Source organism: Cydia fagiglandana, chromosome 15, assembly GCF_963556715.1.
Source record: "Cydia fagiglandana chromosome 15, ilCydFagi1.1, whole genome shotgun sequence".
Taxonomy (NCBI): domain Eukaryota; kingdom Metazoa; phylum Arthropoda; class Insecta; order Lepidoptera; family Tortricidae; genus Cydia; species Cydia fagiglandana.
In genome coordinates, this window is record NC_085946.1 from 14,480,187 (window position 1) to 14,502,991 (window position 22,805).

The 22,805-nt window shown below is 38.2% G+C and overlaps 1 protein-coding gene across 4 annotated transcripts in view; it reads left to right on the forward strand.

The window, feature by feature from the left end:
- The window catches only part of LOC134671402 (fasciclin-2), a 209,697-nt gene that overhangs the window by 171,255 nt on the left and 15,637 nt on the right, over positions 1–22,805 (forward strand). For all 4 annotated transcript variants that reach the window (XM_063529251.1, XM_063529252.1, XM_063529253.1 and 1 more), the window contains exons 2-9: positions 19,455–19,617; positions 20,245–20,405; positions 20,716–20,840; positions 20,971–21,111; positions 21,191–21,325; positions 21,551–21,858; positions 22,290–22,411; positions 22,521–22,674. In XM_063529251.1, coding sequence (XP_063385321.1) covers positions 19,455–19,617; positions 20,245–20,405; positions 20,716–20,840; positions 20,971–21,111; positions 21,191–21,325; positions 21,551–21,858; positions 22,290–22,411; positions 22,521–22,674 — 1,309 coding nt within the window. The remainder of the gene's footprint in view (positions 1–19,454; positions 19,618–20,244; positions 20,406–20,715; positions 20,841–20,970; positions 21,112–21,190; positions 21,326–21,550; positions 21,859–22,289; positions 22,412–22,520; positions 22,675–22,805) is intronic.

The following is a 22,805-nucleotide window of genomic DNA, read 5'->3' on the forward strand; positions in this document are numbered from 1 at the left end:
TAAAATAACTGTGGCGCCCTTTAGCTATCTCACAGTCGACAGCTGTCAGTATGAATATGTCCCACCAAAGTTCACATTTCTCTCACGCCGCGCACTTCGCCCATATTAGTCAGTATTGAAGATTGTAAAAGTGTTTTCGCATCTTGTGAAGAAACGTGCCTTCACGACGACAAATGATTGACAGTTTAGTGTCAATAAGCGTTTCACTTGGGGGGAATTCGCAATTTTGCAAATAAAGCTTTGACAGGAACAAGTAAAGGGTGCAGCTAAAAATATACAATCATAAATCATAATGCCGCCGATAAAATATCGTCGGGTGACAAGCAAAACTCACTATAGTTCGTCTTTTTTAGCATTAGAAAGAACTCCACAGAAGCAAGCGTGCAGTTTTTATCAGGCTCTTTAATTGTTAATAATTATTTAATTATCTAATGTAGCATGGTCAATACACATAATTTACTTCAAATTATTACCGCTAAAAGTGCCGGATTTGGAACCACAAGCTTACTTCTGCGAAGTTCTTTCTAATGCTAAAAAAAACGGACTATAAGGACTATCAAAAAATTAAAGTAATAATGCACTTTATTACACTTGTAACACGCTTTATTGTCCAATAATTTCAATGATGTTAGTTAGTGACTTTTGCTTGTCACCCGACGATATACTACTGATGACAATATTAACATACCTTTCGATATAGATATTACAGTTAGACCAAGATAAGTCTACAACGATTCTGATAGCACCCGCAGTGCAAGTGCTATTTTAAACGTCAAACTTCCAATTTATGACGTATAAATAGCAATCACTGCGTATGCTATACATTTTTTTGGTCTTACTTTAGATAAGTTCATAATTTTGCGATCATACACTAAAATTCCCATCAAATCCCATTCTAATAAGGTGCTTCGTAAAATAAAATGCAAATCATTAAATAATCTCTTGCTTCTTAATGGTATGGACGCCCTTGAATTATTTTGCTATCTATTTACATATTAAAAAAAGTTAAAACGGGGTATGGTTGTAGAAACACGTAGGTATATCTATACCTACGTTGTTTACCATCTGGTAAACATCCCGGTTTATAGTAGGTATAACTAGAAACAGTAAAAGGAATCTCAGCTACGAAACATCACCCTCATCAAACCAATAAACCAATCGGAGAGCGGTCAATCGTCATTTCGAATGAACATATCCATCTCGCCCAAACGGAAAATCCCGCCCTTTCCATCGTCGCACAGCCACTTCCTGTTTTTTCGACACGTCACATTTTCCAATTTCCCGACTGTCCTTGTCACATTTGTCGCTGGAGTTTGTAATAAAGTCGCGATGGTAATAAAGCGGTTTGCGGCTCTTCAGCCAATTCCACTCGCCCTAAATCAACCCGTCACTTTGAAGAATCTTTTGAGAATTTAATTATATCTCGTTTTTCATATGAGCCTTTGGGAAGCGCTTTGACGTTTTTATGCGTTTCTGAAGACACGTGAGGCAATTTTGAAAAAGCGACTTATTGAAAGTCTTGATGGGTTGTTTTACATTACACCGTCCTGTTCTGAATACGAAAGTAGTTAGTCAACATGTCCCAAACCTGAGCAACTACCAACGACTTGTGTAAAGTAGTGGAGTATTGAATTTCGCTGAGTTTTTCAGTTCTTACCAATTCACTATTTACTTTATGGTCCTACCATTTTTAAAGGAAAAATTCTAGTGATTCTGAAGCTATAGCTGCAGTGTTTATTTCTCCACTGAGGATAAGTATATACCTAAGTACCTACACTTGTTTCGATTTAAAATGAGCATTTGACAAGATGCTCAGTCTTTCTAGGCCATTTGGGGTTTATTCGCCACATTTTACGCAAATGCTTTATATTAACTCTAACCTGAATAAACTAACTAGTCGAAGAAACGCAACGCAATGATAAATTAAACGTATTTGGGGGTTTTCAGAAAAAATGGTACCATTTACTTTTATCGAAAAACCATCAAGTTTTGGGTTATTTAGACACAGAATCATGAGTACTATTGAATGAGACAAAGAAAAAAGTGTCATCAGTTTTTCATACAAATTTTGGGTTCAGTTTTGTAACGGTCCATACAAAATGTATGAGAAAATGCGTTATAAAACTGTCATTTTATAGGGACACATTTTTTTCTTTTTAAATCAATAGTCCTCGTGATTCTGAGTAGAAATAACCCAAAAGTTGATGTATTTTCGAAAAAAAGTAAATAGTATACCTACACTTTTAAGTGAAAATGCCTATTATACACGAGACATGACAAAGCGGTAGGAAGTTTCGTTAACTATTTGCTCACTTTAGAGTCCAACGATGGCGTCATGCCACCAGTTTGCTTAAACGAAGTCAAGTGATATATCGCCTCATGGTTAAATGGGTTGGAGCCACAGGAGGGTCACATTTGGTTCTACAATCAAAAAGATTGAAACGTGTTATTTTTATGAAGATTTCCATATAAAAAGTGATCCATTTATTGCTCTTAAGCGTACCTATAATTTGTGGTTTTTTTTTGCCACTACAACTGAAAACATAAAACTGGGGCCCAAGTGATTGTTTATAGGAAGCGCCAATTGAATCATAAATAATTTACTTATAGAAATACCTACGAGTAATGACGTGACTTTTCGTATTTTTCGATTTCTTAGCGTTTGTCGATAATTCTATTAGGTAACTGTGAATACCTGATAAATAAGTAGATAAGTTTAATTCGAGGTAAAATATACCAAAACACCTCCAAACAAACCCTACTCTCAAAGCCCTACAAATCACATTAAGTAACTCGCTCGCAGTAGTTTTAAAACCCCCACATACATTACGGGAACGAAATGTTGCCAACCACAATTACAATATCTGTCTCAAGAGATTCGTATGTGGGTTCCACGTCGCCTTAAATAATGGGTGGTATCTTACGTAGAATTTACGGGTCTCGGTGTCGGGTTAGAAGTAAACTTGTACCTTAAGTTATTTAGGGGCTATTCATTACTTACCCACGTGAAGAGGATTTTGGTAATTTTTGGTCCTTCCTAGAGTTCCTAGTCCGACGGGTGCTAGGGTATATTGTTCAACTTCTAAAGATTTTTGAAACCACTTAGTCCAAAATTATTAAATGACACTTACGCAAAACTTACTTTAAAGAAAGTCTTCGCGGTTTTGCACTGATCAAAATATCCATGACTGCTTGTAAAAAATTTCGTATACCTAAGTATTCTTAAATCACTTTACCAAATTTTCTACCAAACTTCAGATAAAATATTTTTTGAGCTCCCCTTACGTGATTAATTATTGCCCCTTTAACCTTTTGGACGCCAATGACCGATATATCCGCACCGCAGGTCCGACGCCAAAGACGATTAATCGGTCACAGACCACAGAGCAACATAGACCTACGTGCATATGCATAAGGTTCAATTTCAGTTTTGACACTTCGGTGCACGTGGCGTCCTTTAGTTTAAATCTACATAAACTAAAATAAAATTATTGAAATTTGAATTATTTTCAAAACTGCCAATAAAGTAGAGCATCTTCGTTTAATATCTTAACTAAAGTCACGAGTGAGGCACGTTTGTCAGTCCCCTGTAGCAAACCTACCATACCGGCAGTCTTTACAGCCATTGTAAAATCAGTTCAAATTTGAAATTTACAGCGCGGTAATAAGGTACATTATTGAGTGCGTTTCCAATTACTCTTACGGTTGTTATACGTGTAGTGAATGATCAGTAAACAGCACGTGATCAGAGGACGAGGGATCAGCTTTCTGAAACTCTGTGTTACATGCGTTTGCTCACGATTACCTGTTTGTCTTTGGATTATGGATGCGAAAAAATATCGGTAAGCTTTAGGTAAATACGATAGTGATTTGTAGCGAGTTTGTGTAACTTCTCCGTGTTTTTGGTTTGTGTTAGAATTTTTTTATTGTGGAATATGTATTATTTTTTTCTTTTTATGCGGAGTCAGAGTGATAACACAGTCGGAAAGAAGTGAAATTTTTAATATACTACATTTATTATTATAAAATTACATATGATATAATTAACATGGAAAATTATTGTCGAGTGATAATCAAAACGAACACAGGCCTTGACATCTTCAAATTCAAACTAAATTCTAAAGCTGGCCAGTGTTACACTTCCAACAATTATGTTTCCTTAAAGAGAAATATCAAGGTTTTTATTTTTACTGTAGGTTTGTTTGAAACTCCGTTGAAGTGTGAAGCAAAATAACGCAATTTTAGTAAATAAGATAAATAGCTCAGTTGGTTTATGTAAATATCTCGACAAATTAATGGCTCCTGGCTCACACTCCGTAGTTTATTAAGGAAATTTGTAAACACAACAATAAATCAAAACACTTAGTAATCGTTTCTGAAAAGACGCATGGCGGATATGATTTTTGAATAATTGTAAAAAAAGCATAGATTCTCTAGTTATTAAGTAGGCTTACTTTTGTGTTTTACTTGCGCATATTGTTATATTGATTATGATTATTACATTAAGTAAGTCTTTTTAATTTGAAACATTACCTAACATATGTCGGTAAAATTGTCTCTGATCCTTTTTTACGTTAGTTCCTTCATGTCTAGATACGATCAGATGATATTTTCATTGTAAAATCTTTCGTTCTTAACACTTACGTAACTTAAATTAGGCAAATTGTTTGCTGCCAGCTCGAATTTCCACCTTATCAGGTAGCACGTAAATCTGTATTTCATCCAAGATTAGAAAGTCAGGCTTATTGGCAAACATAGGGCTGGTAATTAATCTGGTCAGACGCGGCGAGGTACGGAATACAAATCACGGGCGCGTAGGGACGCGCGTTATTGGCATGGTAATGAAATTGCAAAGCCTGCTAATTTAATATGTGACGTAAATAATGCACTTGATAGTCAGACTGCAGTCTATGCAGTTCATATTATGCAGATAAACCTGTCCTCATAATAGCAATTATTTATGAATTTAGGGGCCCCAAAAGAGCTACCATATCGCTAAGATTGTGATAAGTGGTAGACGATAATTCTGAAAAGGTTACTCAAATGGCGAAATTTGACAGCTTGGTCCGACATCGCTACTTTTCAAGGGTCGCGTGTTATGGCCATTGTAAGGGCTCCTATTCATATTATTCATATTCATATATTTATTGATAAAGATAATTCATTACACGTCAAGAATACAAATGTCAATCATAATTCATTAATTATAAATTAAAAATCAAAGTACATACAATGTAGACATCAGAAAAATGCAATAACTAGTTAATAGTTTAATATTAACAATATTTCATCGCGACAAAAAAAGCCAAAATTAAATTTCTCACTAAAATACCTACTGCAAGTGCAAACATGGACTTTACAATTTACATATTTACATTTTGTGCGTGGATCGATGACACTTTATCGAAAAATTCGTCGATGGTGTAACAGGCCATTTCTAATAATATTTTTTTGATTTTATTAGCAAATGTGACGTCACTAGGGGCATCTCTAATGTCGGCAGGTAACGCGTTGAATAATTTGACTCCTAAGTCCTAACACACCGACGGATTTCCTGGCTTTAGCGGTAGTATGGGGCGGGACCAAAAGCAGACTTCCCCCGCGCGTGCTCCTGCCTGACTGCTGCTCACGGGTTTTATACGAGCTTCCTCTACACGATGGCCCAGCGCCGGCCACTCCAAGGGACGCAGCCATGCGGTAGAATGAGATCGCAATATCACTTGCTCCCTCTAACGCATGAATGCGTCCCTTGGAGTGGCCGACGCTGGGCCATCCTGTAGAGGAGCCAAAATGAAATTGCAGAACGCCTAGTAATTTAATATGTGACGTAAATAATGCACTTGATGCTGTCAGACGCGTGCAGTCTATGCAGTTAATGTTATGCAGATAAACCTGTCCTCAAAAGAGCAATTCTTTTGGAAGTTAAGTGACTGAAAGGGCTACTAGGTATATCGCTAAGATTGTGATAAACGATAATTTTAAAAAGGCGCTACTGTTCTAGGGTAGCGCGTTATTGCCATGGTAATGATATTGCTATTCTAATATGTGACGTAAATAATGCATCACGAATATCACGATATCATACTGCGTCATGAACGCTAGAGCCTAGTTTTATAGAGTACCTGGCTACTATTTATGTATATCATTCTACATATAGGCAAATAATATGTTATATTATGCTGATGCTGTCAGACTGCAGTCTGTGCCATTAGCGTTATGTAGATAATGTCTCCATAAAAATTAACAATCCCAATGCGATGGAAAGAGCTCACTTATCGCAAAGTTTTTGATAAGTGGCAAAGTCGCGAATGAGGAATATTTCAAATTGTAAAATTTTACAACTTGGCCATGCGTTAAATCGTAATTTTTTTAATAAGCTGCTATGTGGTAGCTGTCTTACTTTCCTTTTCTTGTGTCAAAAGTCTTCCAATAATAAAAAATCTAACAGATAATAATGTTTTGTCTTGAGAATCTGATTAACCACTGACCGAAAAAACCAACTCTGCAACAAAATATCAATAATTCGCCTATTATCTAATTCAGCATGCATCTTACAAAGCTGTTTCTGATCAATATTTCACCGAATAATTTTAATTACGCGTCTTAGAAATCGGGGCGTTTATCTTGCCAAAACAAATTGGCATTCCTCCCGGGTCGGCATTTCCCTTTGAAGTTACACAAGTTTTATTGCGATGATAAGGGTGGCCATCTAAATTATTTCATTTCATTATAAATAGGTACTATAAAAACACTTTGTAGTGTGTAATTAATCAGATACGTTGCCACGAATACTTCTCATTATAACTTTCACACTTTCAATGCCGCGCGCCACGTTTCCAGTACCTACAAAATTAACACACATACAGCTTTTTCCCACTGAGGTCCAGTTTTTTACGGGTACGGTTTTTTGCAGGATCCCGTTTTAGTAGTATAGGTGCTAATACAGTAACTTTCACACGAGGATTCTGTTTGCATGCATACTACAGAAAACTGGATCCTGCAAAAAACCGTACCCGCGAACAACTGGACTGAACTGGTCAGCGGGAAACAGCTCATATGTGTTTTTGCGCCCGATTCGGATTATGAAATAGACATCTATTAGACATCACCAAGATACGATAACGATATGTTTAAGATCTAACCTGTCAAATTTGACATTTGCGCGATTCTGGAGATACTCTTGAACGATTTCCATAGGATATGACTTAGAGATCTAATTCACATCTAATATATCTTACTCTATCTAACGTAAAAGTGACATTAGTTGCCCGAATTGCGCTGCAAAAGAGAACTAGTTGATATCTAAACTACTTATAACGTATCTAGAATGGATCTAGAAAGTGTCGTCTCTTGTGAATATCTTGAAGTTCGAATACGGCAGTTTGTCAGTGCATATGTTAATAGTGTACAGATTAAAGTAACACTTGTACATCGGTACATGAATAAGTTTCACGACTAAAGTGTGATTAGCCTCGGTTGAGAATTGACTGTAATCGACGCGTAGGTGGTCCGAGGACTTCGTAAAGAGAGTGTTATAAACGCCAAGTAAATAATATGCACTTACATCCTTTTAATAATCAAAGATTAATTTTGACCCCACCGGATCGTGACGTCATCACATTCTTCAGATAGCAGGCAAACCGCAGTCTTTACAAGTTTCATTTATTCTTCGGTCTGCGTCACGGATTTTTGAGTTAAAAGTTAATTTAAGTAGAGACTTTTAGAGAGTTTTAAAATGATACCTATATAATTATTGTATTTGACCTTGGTTGTCCTATTATGGAAAATAATTATCTTACAGCAATCTAAACAAATTGCCTTAGTTGCCTTAGTTATATCACACTGTAGTCCTAAGAAATTTCGATCTTCGATACCGCGGTAGCTAAATTTCATAAAAACAACTGGACCACATAGGTATTTTTACCCAAACACAAAATACATACAAAACAGCTAGCTTTGCCAGTAAAGATCTTCAAGTTTCGTTTCCATTACATTCTCCGTTAAAACAAACCGAAATATCTTCGTAAAAGTCAATTACAGTTGAAGTTCGCAAAGGTAATAAACAAATGCGGGGTGAAGGTTCGGTTTGTTTGCGGCCAATAAACCGGGGTTGCACCGGGGTTGCGGGGTGCAAGGGGTGCGGGGGTAAAGCATCAAGTAGTAATTAATGGTCTGACAAAGACAGGGGTGAAATTGGATCAATTTGCGATACCTAACTTATGTCTTTGCAAAAAATACCTTTGTGTTATCGATATAATTGCTACTAAGAACTGCCAAAGTTATTACCCAGATCGATATTTACCTCAAAAAAAAAACAGGCCCTTCCTTTATGCATTAAGAATAGAAAATAGAATTACATGTATTTGCAGGTAGTTTTATCCTACCGAATACAAATTTAATATAACTTGTAAATATTTGCACATATTAGTAAACTTTAACAATAACTCATACAATATAAACTTTATACCTACGCTTACGGTTTACGCAACAGGCTGAGCGGTTTCCAAAAACGGCTCAAATTTATATGACCCGCGGGACGCCGTAAATATCCAAAGCAATAACGGACTCCAAACGCTCCCCATAAAAATTCCACGAATTCAGCACATATTGAGTGGTCTCCGGTTTTGAGTACAATGGGCTCGGATCTACCCTCGTATTTAGCTATTGTTTTAAGTGGGCCACACTTCGTTACGCCCTCGCACTCAACGGCTTTCGGAGATCGGCCTTTTTATATTTTTCAGACCCTCCCGCTAAACTGATAATGACGACGCCCCTAGCCAAGTTTAGCGGCATTACCTTCGAAATTTATTGTTACGGATGTTCGTTTACTCTAAATAGGCACGTTAATGGTAATCCCAGGAACTCGAGCACCTGGTTCGAGTTAGGTTGTATAAGTATACGACGCTTTTGTGCGGAATCATTACGCTTTTCTTCGATTACAAGAGCTTTGAGATGAGTAACGCTCCGCCGCAGGTGGTTTGGCCCCTTTCGTTGAACAAACAAACCACGGTAATTTATCTCATTTCCCTCAGACGGCCTTTTCGGAGCCTGAGGAGTCACATGTCAAATGGGGTGAACTGGCTTGTCAGATTCTATTGTCTTCTGTTTACAACACAGGAAAACAGACGCATCATATTGTTAGCCGGATTGAGGGATGGATTTGGCAAGCGTAAGTACCTACCTACCGAAAAATAATGATGCCTCTTATACTTTATAACTTAAATAACTATAGGGAATAACTTAAACGAGCCATTCGTATTTGTATAAATAATAATTTGTGTAATTTTCTATTTGATTGACCTGACAATGATTATTTATTTATTTTATTTATTAGTCAAATAAGTAACACAGCATTACAGTAAAACCAAGGCACTGTGAAACTACAAAAAAAAAAAGATACAATACAAATAAACTACAAATAAAAACCAAAGACAAATTAAACATTAGATTTGGGGGACGACGTAACAGCGTGGCTCCGTTGCGTCGTCTGACTTGGTGTAGGATTCGGCAGGTTGCCCCGGTACCGCCGAAACACCACACCCTTCGGCCAGAAGTCTGCGCTTGCGATGGTGTCCTGCAGCGGCCGCGGCACGCGCACCACAAATGAACTGAAGTGCACATAGTGACGCGACTGTAGCTGGTGCACCCTCAGCGTGTAGCCAGTCTTCCGGCGGACGTACTCCACCACCTCGTCGGCCCCGGCGGAGTAATGCAGGCGAGACACGTAGAGCGCCTTACTCGGTGTCGCAATTCGTAGACCAGAATTAACCGGTTCCGCAGTGCCACACAGAGTCTTACGGGGCGCCCTGCGCGCCTTGCTCTTCCTTTCCACCAGTGTGAATCCCTCCTTATCCACATTGGTGCGGGAGGACTTCTCCAAAAGGGGAGCCCGTGATTCACACGCCTGAAGGCGGATTGACCCGGTTAGCTGCGACGGGCTGACCGGCGACGTCAGCATATGCACGCTGACGTGACTTCGAAGGGACAGGAGGCGGTCGCGCGCGCGGGGGGTGCGCGGGCGGTGCAGCGGCGCGTGCGGCACATTTTACAGTGTCAGCAACACGTAAACTAACCGACTCGACTCCAGTGTCAGGTCGATAATCGCTCTTGAAATTTGAAACCGCCGACCGAGTTGGAGCATTCCGCAAACATGTGATTTCGTCGCGTAACTCGGCGATAGTAACTGGGCTAGCTTCAAACTTCATAATAACTTCGGCTAATCTTGTATTAAGGGCCACGATTTCCTTAAACAAGAAGCGGACGTCGACATTGTCCGGGGCACACGACGGCAGGATTGGGGCACCCGTCGCCACAAACTCCGGAATCCGATCCTTGTTTTCCCTTAGGATTTTCATTATATCCTCAAGGGACTTCTTCCCGGCTTCATCCCCTCTACGGTGAGGTACATAGGTGCCGACGATCCCAAGGGACTGGCACAGCACTTGTTTCGCTGCACAGATGTCTTCCACGGTGAAACTCGACGCATGCGAATTCATCTGGACAGCAGTCACCACATCCATCGCTCCTTCCTGCACCAGCTTATTTTTTAGCTGCAGAAAGGCGAGGAACTCATTCACGATGGGTTGATTCTGTTCGGAGTCACTCATCGCGCGATCTACCAGCGGCGGCCGAGCCGCGCTAATTTCGCAATTAAATTATAATTTAATTACACATGCGTCTATGTCGCTGCGCGCATTGTACACTACTGGGCATTGTACACATTGTACACTACATTATTGTAGTCTATTTTGCAATCTCTCTTCGTTTCCGTGAATGACGCGTAGGTACTACTGATTTTTGGGCTTGCTACCTAGAAGATTCTTTAATAATATTTTAAGGGATCTGAAAGCTTACACAAGGAAATAAAAGTCAACATTATTTATCGTCTATTGTCTTGGATCTTTAACTATATTATGAACATGTCTAACAACGCGGTTGTTATTGTTCTAAATTTAGAAGATATCGGGAATCCTCCGACTAAAACAAACACAGACTTAGGCAACAACTTATGTGCTTAGAACCAACTAACATGCCGAGTTCCTCAATTATGCGCGCAGCGTTAATTTTCGGCTTTTCTATCGTCAACAGATTTCGGGGTTTTCGGCAACAGACGGAGCACAATCCTGTTTGTTCCAACTTCGCCGGCGCTCCCCCGGCAATGGGGAAGGTGGGCTTAATTGGGAAATAATGCCCACGCGATTAATCACTATACCCTGTTCGTATTTGCAATGTTTTATTCTCAAATTCTCTACAGAAGAAGAATATAGGGAGGGCCCTAAAACTCATCCAAGTTTAGCCAAAGATTTCGGTGTGTTAATTGGAGTAAAGATGCAAAAAACGCTTTGTAGTTTCTTTAACACATCAAAAAAAAATTCAAATATTATTTAGGGATTTTAGTACGAGTAGGGTTTGCAATCCGGATCCAAAATATATGAAATTATCCGGATCTGGATCCGGATCCGCGGATCTTCCCATACATTTCGGATCCGTCGTGCAAACCCTAAGTACGAGTATAACAGAGGCCGTATCCAAAATGACGCGCATTTATCGAAATGCCAATCGAAAGTGAAAATGTATCGGGATTAGAGATGCGATGAAGAGTTGTTTTAATTATGTTTCGATTGGCGTGTTCGATTTTAATACCATAGCGAGCTAAAAATCGTTTTTAGGGTTCCGTTCCGTACCCAAAGGGTAAAACGGGACCCTATTACTAAGACTCCGCTGTCCGTCCGTCTGTCACCAGGCTGTATCTCACGAACCGTGATAGCTAGCCAGTTGAAATTTTCACAGATGATGTATTTCTGTTGCCGCTATAACAACAAATACTAAAAACAGAATAAAATAAAGATTTAAGTGGGGCTCCCATAGAACAAACGTGATTTTTGACTGAAGTTAAGTAACGTCGGGCGGGGTCAGTACTTGGATGGGTGACCGTTTTTTTTTTGCCTTTTTTTGCATTAGGGTACGGAACCCTTCGTGCGCGAGTCCGACTCCGACAAAAAAGCTTCTAAACAAATTTAAATTATTGTTCCCGAAGAATAAACATTGCAATATTGAAACAATGTTAGTTGTCGTGCTTGAGTTATCCGGATATACACTGTATGTATCTATTGTATCTATACAGGGTGGATCGCCGTGCGGTCTTGAGACTGATTTCCAATGGGGCCAAGGGACGCCGAAAGACCGGGGCCGGTAGACCTGAAACTGCCTCGGTTCGTTGCACCGCCGTATTACGATTTGCCTATTGTACGAGTCAAAGGTGATGTTAAAAGGTGTTTAGGGGAAAGGGTCGTTTTTTACGTCAGTCCGTTTTCTGTCTCGTAAAAGGTTTGGCTCACATATAGAAGTAAATAGATGTTTATTTGGAATTCCTTTTTATTTTGGATTTATTTTAAATTTCTATGGTTTTAATTGGAAATGTAATCTTTTAATGTAGGTAAGATAAAAGTTTTCATAAGTATGTAAACAATAAACAGTTGTAGAAATTAAATAAAGAAGAACTAAAACAGTTTTTACCTACCTAAGGCACTGGTCCCACCGCGAGCTAGTAAGTTATGAGCTATCGGCTATAAACACGAACAAAAGATAAGCACTCCCGTGTAAATAAAAGAGACACGGCGATATTTATAGTTACTCGCCCAGCGGTGAGCTATAAATATCGCCGTGTCTCTTTTATTTACACGGGAGTGCTTATCTTTTCGTGTTTATAGCCGATAGCTCATAGCTTACTAGCTCGCGGTGGGACCAGTGCCTAACGCGACACCAAAGTTCTTGTCAAATATCTGTCAAAAAAACTTGGTGGCAAACAACTAACGTACAGGACTCATGTAACATATACATATTATGTAGATAGGCTATATCCTATCTGTAACCGTAATGTAAATGCACCGTGATACATAATGTTGCGTGCTTATAGCCAGTGGCGCCCACAATTTTCTCTTCTTTATTGTTGGACTGTTGTGGCTCCTCAGTGCCAGGGTTTTAGCAAATTGAATTCTACATCTGTACACATCTCGACAGTCATTTCAGCAGAACAACAGAGGTTCGTTAATGAATTTTCCGTCACGCATCCGCAAATCCGACCGAAGAGCTTGTTAGGAATTAAATGAACATAATTGGTAATACAAAACCGAGTGGGGAGCCGTTATGAAGCATACAAATTTTCCGCAAACCCTTTAATCCGCCGCTCGCTTATTTCACTTGTCCCCTCGTTGGCGAATTTGTCCTTCCCCTCTCTCCCCGATGCCCGTTGGTGTAATTTCATGACCGCCTACTTCGCAAAGCGCGTATCTTATGCATTTATGCAACTAGAAAAGCAACCTTGTTGCACAAACAGTAAAGATTATAGTTTGATGAAAAGTGAGATAGAGATGAGAGGATGAGAGCGTACACAAGCAGTTCAATTCTCTTATGCCTCCGAGATATAAATGTCTGCAAAATTCATAGAAGGCTTTGATGCGCCGATCTTGCATATAACGTCTTTCCGTACTGCGAAACTTTTCTTGTATACTGCTCTGGGGAGCACTAAACACAATTGTAAATTCATGGAGATTAACACTTGTTTTATCCTTAAAACTTTTTACTCAAAAATAAAATCGCAATGATATTCTCTTGACAGAGTCCATCTTTTGAAAATTCACTTCGTACGGTTATAAAGCCGGCGGGATGGCTCTTTCATATGGGAATTCAATACAAATTCCCCCAGCCAATTTGCATGCCTGTGTGCCAGAGGTTTTCCTCAAGTTATTTTTTATATAATAAAAGTTCATCTCCCTCGTCCGTCGGTTTTCATCATTGCTAAATCAACATAAATCTAGTTATCTGTCTCGTTTATTTTCATCTACACTGACAAGCTCTTATTTAAGAAATTATCTAGAGAATTTATTGCTGAAATGACTTTTCCGATTTCGTATAATTTTGTTGTTTTGTCGTAGACGTAATTTTGGTAGTGTCGTATAAAATGCTGCTCGTTGGAAGAGGGAGGGAAGGGTCTATGGCACGCGGTCTGCATACTTAAAACATTGTAAAAAAACTCCATGCGTCTCCGCTGCAAGCGCTATTCCTGTTGCTTTACGAACATAGACAAGCTTTCCACTTAAACAAAGCAGGAAAACTTTAACATTGAGATTCCTGACAGTGTTGTAACCAGAGAGCAAGCTTACTAGGGTTGTCCTGAGGCGAATACTCTTTTGCGGCGTGTAATCGGTAAGTACAATGAAGCCAGGAAAATATATTTGTGATTCTGAACAAATGGCGTCGTAATAAGTTTGGGAGTCTCCTCAGCCTCCCGGCGGATACAGCGATACTTGTCAACAGCTGAAGATGTGACGACCTACGCACGGAGAATATGATTATGACATAGATATTAGGGTTCGTAAGCCGTATGGAAATTTTATTAACGCTCGTTTCGTTTGAATTTAAAATGTGTATATATTTCATCATAAAAACGTAGGTACCTACACCGGAGTAAACCCTCGTAAACAGAGAAAAGCTTTAGATTTGCCTTAGTATCATGACATAAACATAGTTTATTTAAACTTTCCTGATTATATTCTTGTAGGAATTGGTTTCTTTTTACTTTAATTATGCATTTAATATCTTTTTACGACTGCATCAACTACATAATCTCCTTTTCAAAGAAGTTATAACATGGTTTCACGATTGCAAAATAAAAACCGGGCAAGTGCGAGTCGGACTCGCGCACGAAGGGTTCCGTGCCATAATGCAAAAAAAAAACAAAAAAAACGGTCACCCATCCAAGTACTGACCACTCCCGACGTTGCTTAACTTTGGTCAAAAATCACGTTTGTTGTATGGGAGCCCCATTCAAATCTTTATTTTATTCTGTTTTTAGTATTTGTTGTTATAGCGGCAACAGAAATACGTCATCTGTGAAAATTTCAACTGTCTACCTATTACGGTTCGTGAGATACAGCCTGGTGACAGACGGACGGACGGACGGACGGACAGCGAAGTCTTAGTAATAGGGTCCCGTTTTACCCTTTGGGTACGGAACCCTAATTAACACTAAATAAAAGTGCAGTCAAAGCCATGCGTGATTCGCTTCAGGTTAAAATCAATCACACCTGAATTAGAATGCCTTTTATTTTCATTAACTAAACATTTTTCTTTAGGTGCACAAACCATATTCACTGCCACCGACCTGCTAGGCGGGTTCTCTATTCGTAGGCGCTTTTCGCTACATACGGTTTTCCCGTGTTATCGGCTACGTTCGTAGCGCGTAGCTGAGCTATAACCGCAAAAATCGAAATTCGCAAATTGCGGGGATTTTTCTCTGTCACTTTAATTACGCCTACGTTGGAGTAAAAGAGAAAGATCCCCGCAATTAGCGAATTTCGGTTTTCGCGGTAGCCGCTCTGGCGCTGACAGTGAATGCGATAAGTATTTATGTGACCGAACACTACAAACTTGATGAATGTCGCTAAGCCATATACGAGTATCTATTATTCTCTTCTTAACGTTAACAAGGCTTTCTTAATCCACCTGTAATACACAAGCATACGTATGTAAGCATATACACCGTGTTTTTTTTTGATTTCCGTTAATTGCAAGGGTGCGTTCCTGAGCTTAAATCAAGCAACTTTCTCAAAGACACCGATATTCTAATTAACTCCATTTCGGAGATAATCAATAATTAATGTTTTTCTTATAAGGCCTCTACAAGCGTGTACACTTGCCTTAGGCCCGGTGTACATATTGAATAGTGTTTAGAATGAGTTCATACATTTGCTACTAAACTTAAGTACAATCTCGGTCGATCGATGTTCGTAATGACATTGATATGTCAGAGATTTTAATTGTTTGGTTGAGTTAAATGTATTGTCCGTGTTACAACAACGCTATATGCTACATTTAATTACTTTTTATAGGTACCTTTTTTTTGTAAAAAAAAAAGGAAAAAATTTTTTTTTTTTAAATTAACTATGGCATTTAGTTCTCTTAAACGTACTTGACCATACCCCGAAGTTAACAGAATTCAATAAAAACACGGTGTATATGTACGTATTCACTGTAGTGAATGAAGCAGACACCCTCGAGTTCTCAGATAACATCTTTGTGTAATACTCACATCGCTAGTGGTACGTATACCAGTGTTACTTAGACTCCCTATTAGGTCGGTTATTACGACCGTATGGTTCAAATTATACTAGGGATAAAACAGTACAGTAACAACATATTTTGCGAATAGGTAGACTGCAGTGCGAGATTTAGATACAGATAGCTAGCGAACGATGCAAACTTATTTAATGTATACGACTAGTAGCCAATGTAGCCATTAGAGCAGTGGTTCTTAACCTGGGGGTAATTACCCCCGTGGGGGTAAAACTGGTATTTTACGGGGGTAATAAACTAACCTAATATAATAATACAACAAACGTACACGTTTTATTTTTTATTACCATTGGAAGGAGGGGTAAAATCAGGTTCCCTAGTTAGTCATAGGGGTGACCGGACTGAAAAGGTTAAGAACCACTGCATTAGAGAAATCCATATTTTTAGATTACTCGGGAACTTATAAGGGAAAATATTTAATATCTAAAAGCTTATTCTCTACGTAAATATTAACTAAAAGTATATTACAATTTTGTCTGCAAATTTCCCTGCATTTATTCATGATGGAGAGGCGTATTATTTTCTATAAAAATTACTGACATTTTACTTTTTTTTAATTTTGTGTAAGGGCAAGATCATTATTAGATTTATGAAAAGAATATTAGCAAAATGTACTATTAAATAAAATTTAACTAGAAACTAATCTTAATTGTAAATCTGTTTTTGTATTCTTTGTGGTGCAATAATAGTTATTTGTTTTACAAGGGGGCAAAGTTGTTGTTTAACCACTCGTGCTAATATTGATACCCGAGCAAGCGAAAGATTCCAAAATTTAACCACGAGCGTAGCGAGTGGTTCGAAAGATGGAATCTTGAGCGTTGCGAGGGTTTCAAAGCACGAGGGTTAAACAACATTAGCCCCCGAGTGAAACACGAAATTTTTCACCACACCAACCCGAAGCAACTATTAAATGTAAAATATCAAACAAAATCAAGCCAAATCAATATCAAATTAATGTTATTAAATATTTATCATCCAAAATCATCATTTAAAAGTCAATTCTACCAGCAAACATAAGAAAACAACTCAAAAATTGCATTTGAATACTTTGCCTCACATGTGAATAAAATGCAACTTTGCTAGCAGTTTTTGAATTGCAAAGTAAGCCTTTCCGAGCTGGTGTGGTGAAAAGAATATTTACTGAATATTTACTTATTTGAAGAAACAATTGTCATTTTGATAGCCGGTTTGATAAAGTATAACTGCCAATGAACGATGTTCGTCCGTGGAAAGTTGACACTAATTACACGATATCTCAAAAGAGGGGGAAATCAACCCTTTATTTTAAGGATAAGGTTTTATCTCAACAATTGCTATTTTGAATAAATATGATGAGTTTTTCCATTTCATTTCAACTTTATATTGAAAATACTTGTATAAACTTCGCTTTGCAGAGAAGGCAGATGCGCTCTCTGTTGACATATTATTGTGAGAAAAGTTTATTTGATAGACACCACACAACAATGATAAAGTGCATGTGCAATAACACATTGATTGATATTATTTTTTTGTGACACTGTACGGGTCGAGTAATTCAACGGTCTTCAGTCCTACATTATTAAAAAAATTTGAATTTTTTTTTTTGGGAAATTTGAAAATGTAAGATTTAGTAGGTAATGAACTTATTTTATGTAACTTTAGGTGTATGTTAGTTAACCTCTGTTATTAACAAACTTTTCAGGCAGCTGAAACCGCCAGCTATTCTCGGCTAGACATAACTTTCAGGGCGGCACAGAACTCTGATTTTAGTTGTGAAATTATCTTGTGCCCTCATCGTATTTTGAACAGGAGTGAAAATTCCGAAAGCAACGTAACATGTCCCCCATCGATTAAAAAAAAATTATTCTCGACTATAAAGATTAGGGTTAGACTTAGAAGGTACAAGCGACTTTCATACTTCGCAAATTCTAAGACTCATTGAATGGTTATTTCTAAACAGCTCATTTTCATTCCTAGACTACCAACCTAAGTCTCAAAAAATGCATTTATACTGCCAATAGCCAGTGCTATTGGCACTATAAATGCATTTTTTGAGTTTATTATACAGTTATAAAGCCAATCTTAAGTCACTTTAACCAGTAGGTAGGTAAGTAGGTACTTTTTATGCCTCAAAAGGACTTACGGGCCAATTCGAGTTTTAGTTATTAAATCTCATTTCGATATGATCTGTCAGTGACAGTATTTCTTCAAACAAAAACGTCACTTTTGACACAGACAGATTAGTCTCATATCGGAATAAGATCCTATAACTAAAACTCGAATTCGCCTGTTAGCCTAAATACTTGTATTATTAAAATCTTACAGCCCACTTCAAAGACTTGAATAATATAATAACTTAGGTCTTCTCACCGCAACGGCCAGTCGAGTTCGGAATTGGATGTCTAAAATTAGTTTTAAAGGTTTTTGTATATAGTTACATCGCTGTCAGTAATCTGTGTACTGCGACAGAGGGCTAACTAACTAAGAGTTACAGCGTCACGTGCCTCGAAATAAATAGCAGTAAAGTTAATTAAACATTGCTCCGCTGCAGGCAACAGACTTTCCTGCTTTCTTTTTGATATGGCGAAATTTTTGTAAAAATATACCGTCGAAATAATTATAACTCTTTATTTTAATGCAGGATACCTGCGGTTTAAACTTAAATAAAAACTCTTGTATAAATACGCAGACTAACACAATAACAAGTTCGAACAAAAAAACAACAGGTTGCAACTCCGGGAGTGCCGGCAGAAGTAAAAACTTAATGACATTGTAACAGTTTTTCGATCAGGTCACGTGTCCGAAGTGTCAAGATATTATTAACAGCGCCATCTAGTGCAAAATATCTGCAGCACTATGTATAATTGAGGTTAACGCTATCTAGCGTTATTTCGTCGCATTACTTGAAACCCCTAATAAGCACATCACTGTTAGTATTAGAGTTATATTAGTACCAATTAGACGTAAACTCACTAGATGGCATTTAAATCACGTAACGTTCGTCACGTGTCCGTCACACGTGACGTCACGACTTACGAATCTTACCTGTTGCGAGTTAAACATTTTTTCCCCATCACAAAAAGTGCACAGCGCCGCTAAAGAAGTTTTCACTTGAAAAAAAAAAACAACACATCCTTCCACAGCTAGTTGGTTATTTATTTTGCCTGAAAATTTTCTGAAAGTCGACATCCAATATGTTTATTTTGCGTGAAAAGGGAAAGACTAATATAACCACCTCACCTTCTACAAAGCCTATCAGTCCTTCGAGATTAACGTCTCCACTACTTTCACTTTTTCGGATAAAAATACATCTAAATTAACGATATTCTTTTTGTCCCCAGGATGTTCAGCGCAGAGCCTGCAGATCTTCCCGAGACAGGAGCAGCAAACGGTGGCGGTGGGCAAGTCGGTAGTGCTCACCTGCCAGGCCAACGCGCCGGACCCCGCGCTCGTCACGCAACCCCAGTGGAAGGACCCGAAGGGTCAGGTCATCAATGCAGCTTCGTAAGTATTTTTAGTATTTAGATTATCTTTAAGCCGCATGCCCTATAGATCCAGCCGCCTGCAAACTTCTTGTGGTTTAGATCTGAAAAGGACCAAAAAGTAGATTATCTAAACACCCATATGCTAGTATAGTTCAAGTGCCATGTCAAGACATCCAATTCCACTCTCGACTGACTGGCAGTCGCGGTGGAAAGACCTAAGTTATTGAAGTCTATGAAGAGGGTCGTAAGATTTGAAGAAGATATTTAATACACTTCTGCGCAGTGCAGTGCGATCAAAAATGGAATCTCTTTTATAAATACAATACTTCAATGTCTTCAATGGAAAATCTTTTGTAATAAGAAGAGTCATGACCTGAACGGTCATGAAACTTCTTCTGAAAGGAATTTACTAAACTATTCCTTTTTACAAGCATATCTCGTTAACTGAAGGACATAGGTTACCTCTTAATACATGCCAATCGTTGCGGTATTTTACGACCGTCAACTTTTCATAATATGTGTCATTCTCAACCAAAAGGGTACTTATTGTCGGTTGTCAATTAAGCACTATTGCCATATAGCTTTAATTTGAAATCAACCTTATGGATATCCGACAAACCGTCACATATTTGTACCTTTTCAACAGTCCGAGCACTCGACCAGAGATCTACACGGAGTCGAGCCCCACAAAGCAGTTGCAAACGCTGTACATATCCTCGATCACGCCCGCCATGGCTGGCAAATACACCTGCGTGTCCGCCTACACCAACGAGCCTTTGAGCGCTAGCGTCGTCTTGGACACTTTTGGTACGTTTTTATTTTAATAATTAACTCATATGTAGAGAAGATATTGCTCCATCACCGAATTCTCTCGTACATCGTGAACAAGGATATGTGTAGAAACATGGAGAGAGCTTCGATCACAGCTATGAATCCAATAATCAAAATCCGACGTGACCGTTTAAGAAGAGATATAAGACAAAAGAAACTCACAGAAGAAACAAAAACTAAAAATAAAAGTTTCATAACATTAGATATGTCGCCATCGATATCATGGATAAATGTATTTACAATACATATCACAGATATATTATTTTTATATTTATTCTTATTTCAGTTGCCATTACATGGATCAACGCTAATGAGAATCAATTCGCAACTAAAGGCAAAGACTTCAAAGTGATGTGTGAGGTAGCTGCTGAGCCTGCGCCGTCCGTTGATTGGTTCAAAGAAGGAACTCCGGTAAGATTACTCAGAATAAATTCAAATATGTAATAAATACCTTCGCATGCAAAGAAAGTGGCCATAATACATGATCTCAAAGGCACAGCTAGCTTAGACTACTTGCTACTTACTGAATATTTTTTTCTAGATCTCGACTGGGGACAGATATGTTATTCATGCCAATGGTCTAATGATCAAAAACATCGAAGAAAGCGACGACGGAACATACACTTGCCGAGCTGTTGTCATCCAAACTGGTGAACTCGCAGAAAGGAATATAAAACTTGAGGTAAGTAGCAAAAAAGTTAAAAAGTAATTTAATTAGCATAGCAATAGTGACAAGTGTTTATTGAATCAATTGATTCTAGGTTTACACTGCACCAGAGATGGAAGAGCGTGAGCCAAGAGTGGAAATTAAAGAAGGAGGATCAGCTGCCATCACATGCAAAGCTAGAGGCAAACCCCCGCCGAAATACTCCTGGATTAAAGCATCGACACGAGAGGTAAGTTTGCTAATGGTGACTTGTGACTTGCACATATTTAAATTAAAAACTGGTTAGTTAATAATAGCAAAAAAAAAAGGTAAACAAATAAGTATAACAACGATCCGGTTAAACGAAAAGCTGCTAGAAAATCTTCTCTGCTGATGGTACTGCTGATGCCATTGCTCGCGAAGCAGGACAGGCATTACAATTCTTTTTAACTGGCATCTTTGTGTATTTTTACAGAACTTGGCCAGTACATCTCGATTTAGTGTAAACGAAATCACTGGACTTCTAACGTTCGATAGAGTCGAAGCGGGAGATTACGGTAAATACATATGCAGCGCGGTCAACCAGGCTGGTCAAAACGAAACTGAAATCGAAGTAGAAGTGCTTGTTCCGCCGAAGATATTCGAGTTGCAAAACATGACTGTCGCTGAAAAGGCCGAAGGGCGGTTGGAATGCAAAGCTACAGGGCGACCTGCACCTAGGATTAGGTTCCGTAAACATTCTAAGACAGAACCTTTTGTAAATGGGCCTAACGATGATGGAAGGTAAGTGTAAGTCTGACGGGCTGAAGCTGGTAATAAAACTTTTTTTCGACCTAAAAAAAGTTTTATTACCAGCGATTAACACCAGACTTTTATGTTAAATGAAATTTAAATCTACCTAGATCATATTTTGTCGGAAAAGGCAAAGCCAATAGTAAAATCCACTCTTTATAAAAATCAAATAAATAGCTTTAAGTCCCCAATTAAATAAGACAAATTACGTCGACAGTATTTGTTCTCGGTTACGAACAAAGCACAGAAGGTGTCGCATAAAACATATTATCTATCTGGTTATTTTCCAGTTTCTTTGGAATAAGCTTTCACGGTCAATTCTAAGACAACAATTCAGTTTCTATTATTTTATTTGTCTGACATCAGTTTTAGTTCATACTTCATAATGTTGACAATATTGAATTAGCATTGTATTGTTTCAGAATAAACATTGAAACCACCTCTCATCAAACCGGTGATCAAATGCAAACTAGTGCAGTCATTACTATTTCAAACGTAAATAGAACAGATGATGGTTTATACGAATGTATAGCAAACAATGACGGTAAGTACTTAGCAGAAAATTGGTTTCTCTCATATTTAAGAGATAAACAATGCAAAATCTTATAGCAAAAGATTATACCTAACGGATTCTAATTCAAAAATATTCTAAGGTGGCGAGGCAAGGAAGAATGGACATCTGATGGTAGAATTCAAGCCTGTATTTAACCCTAATCAAAATATACCATTGGTTTGGAGTTGGAATTCCCAACCACGTAATATCAGTTGCATAGCGGAGAGTATCCCCAACGCAACTATTAAATGGAGGTATGATTTTGATAATAAACTGAAATAAATGTCATATACTTAGTTTTATATAGTAGTGTTTCTACTTGATAAAAACAAATTAAAATATTTTCTGAAAATAATTTAATTTGTTCAAATACTTCATAGTATGA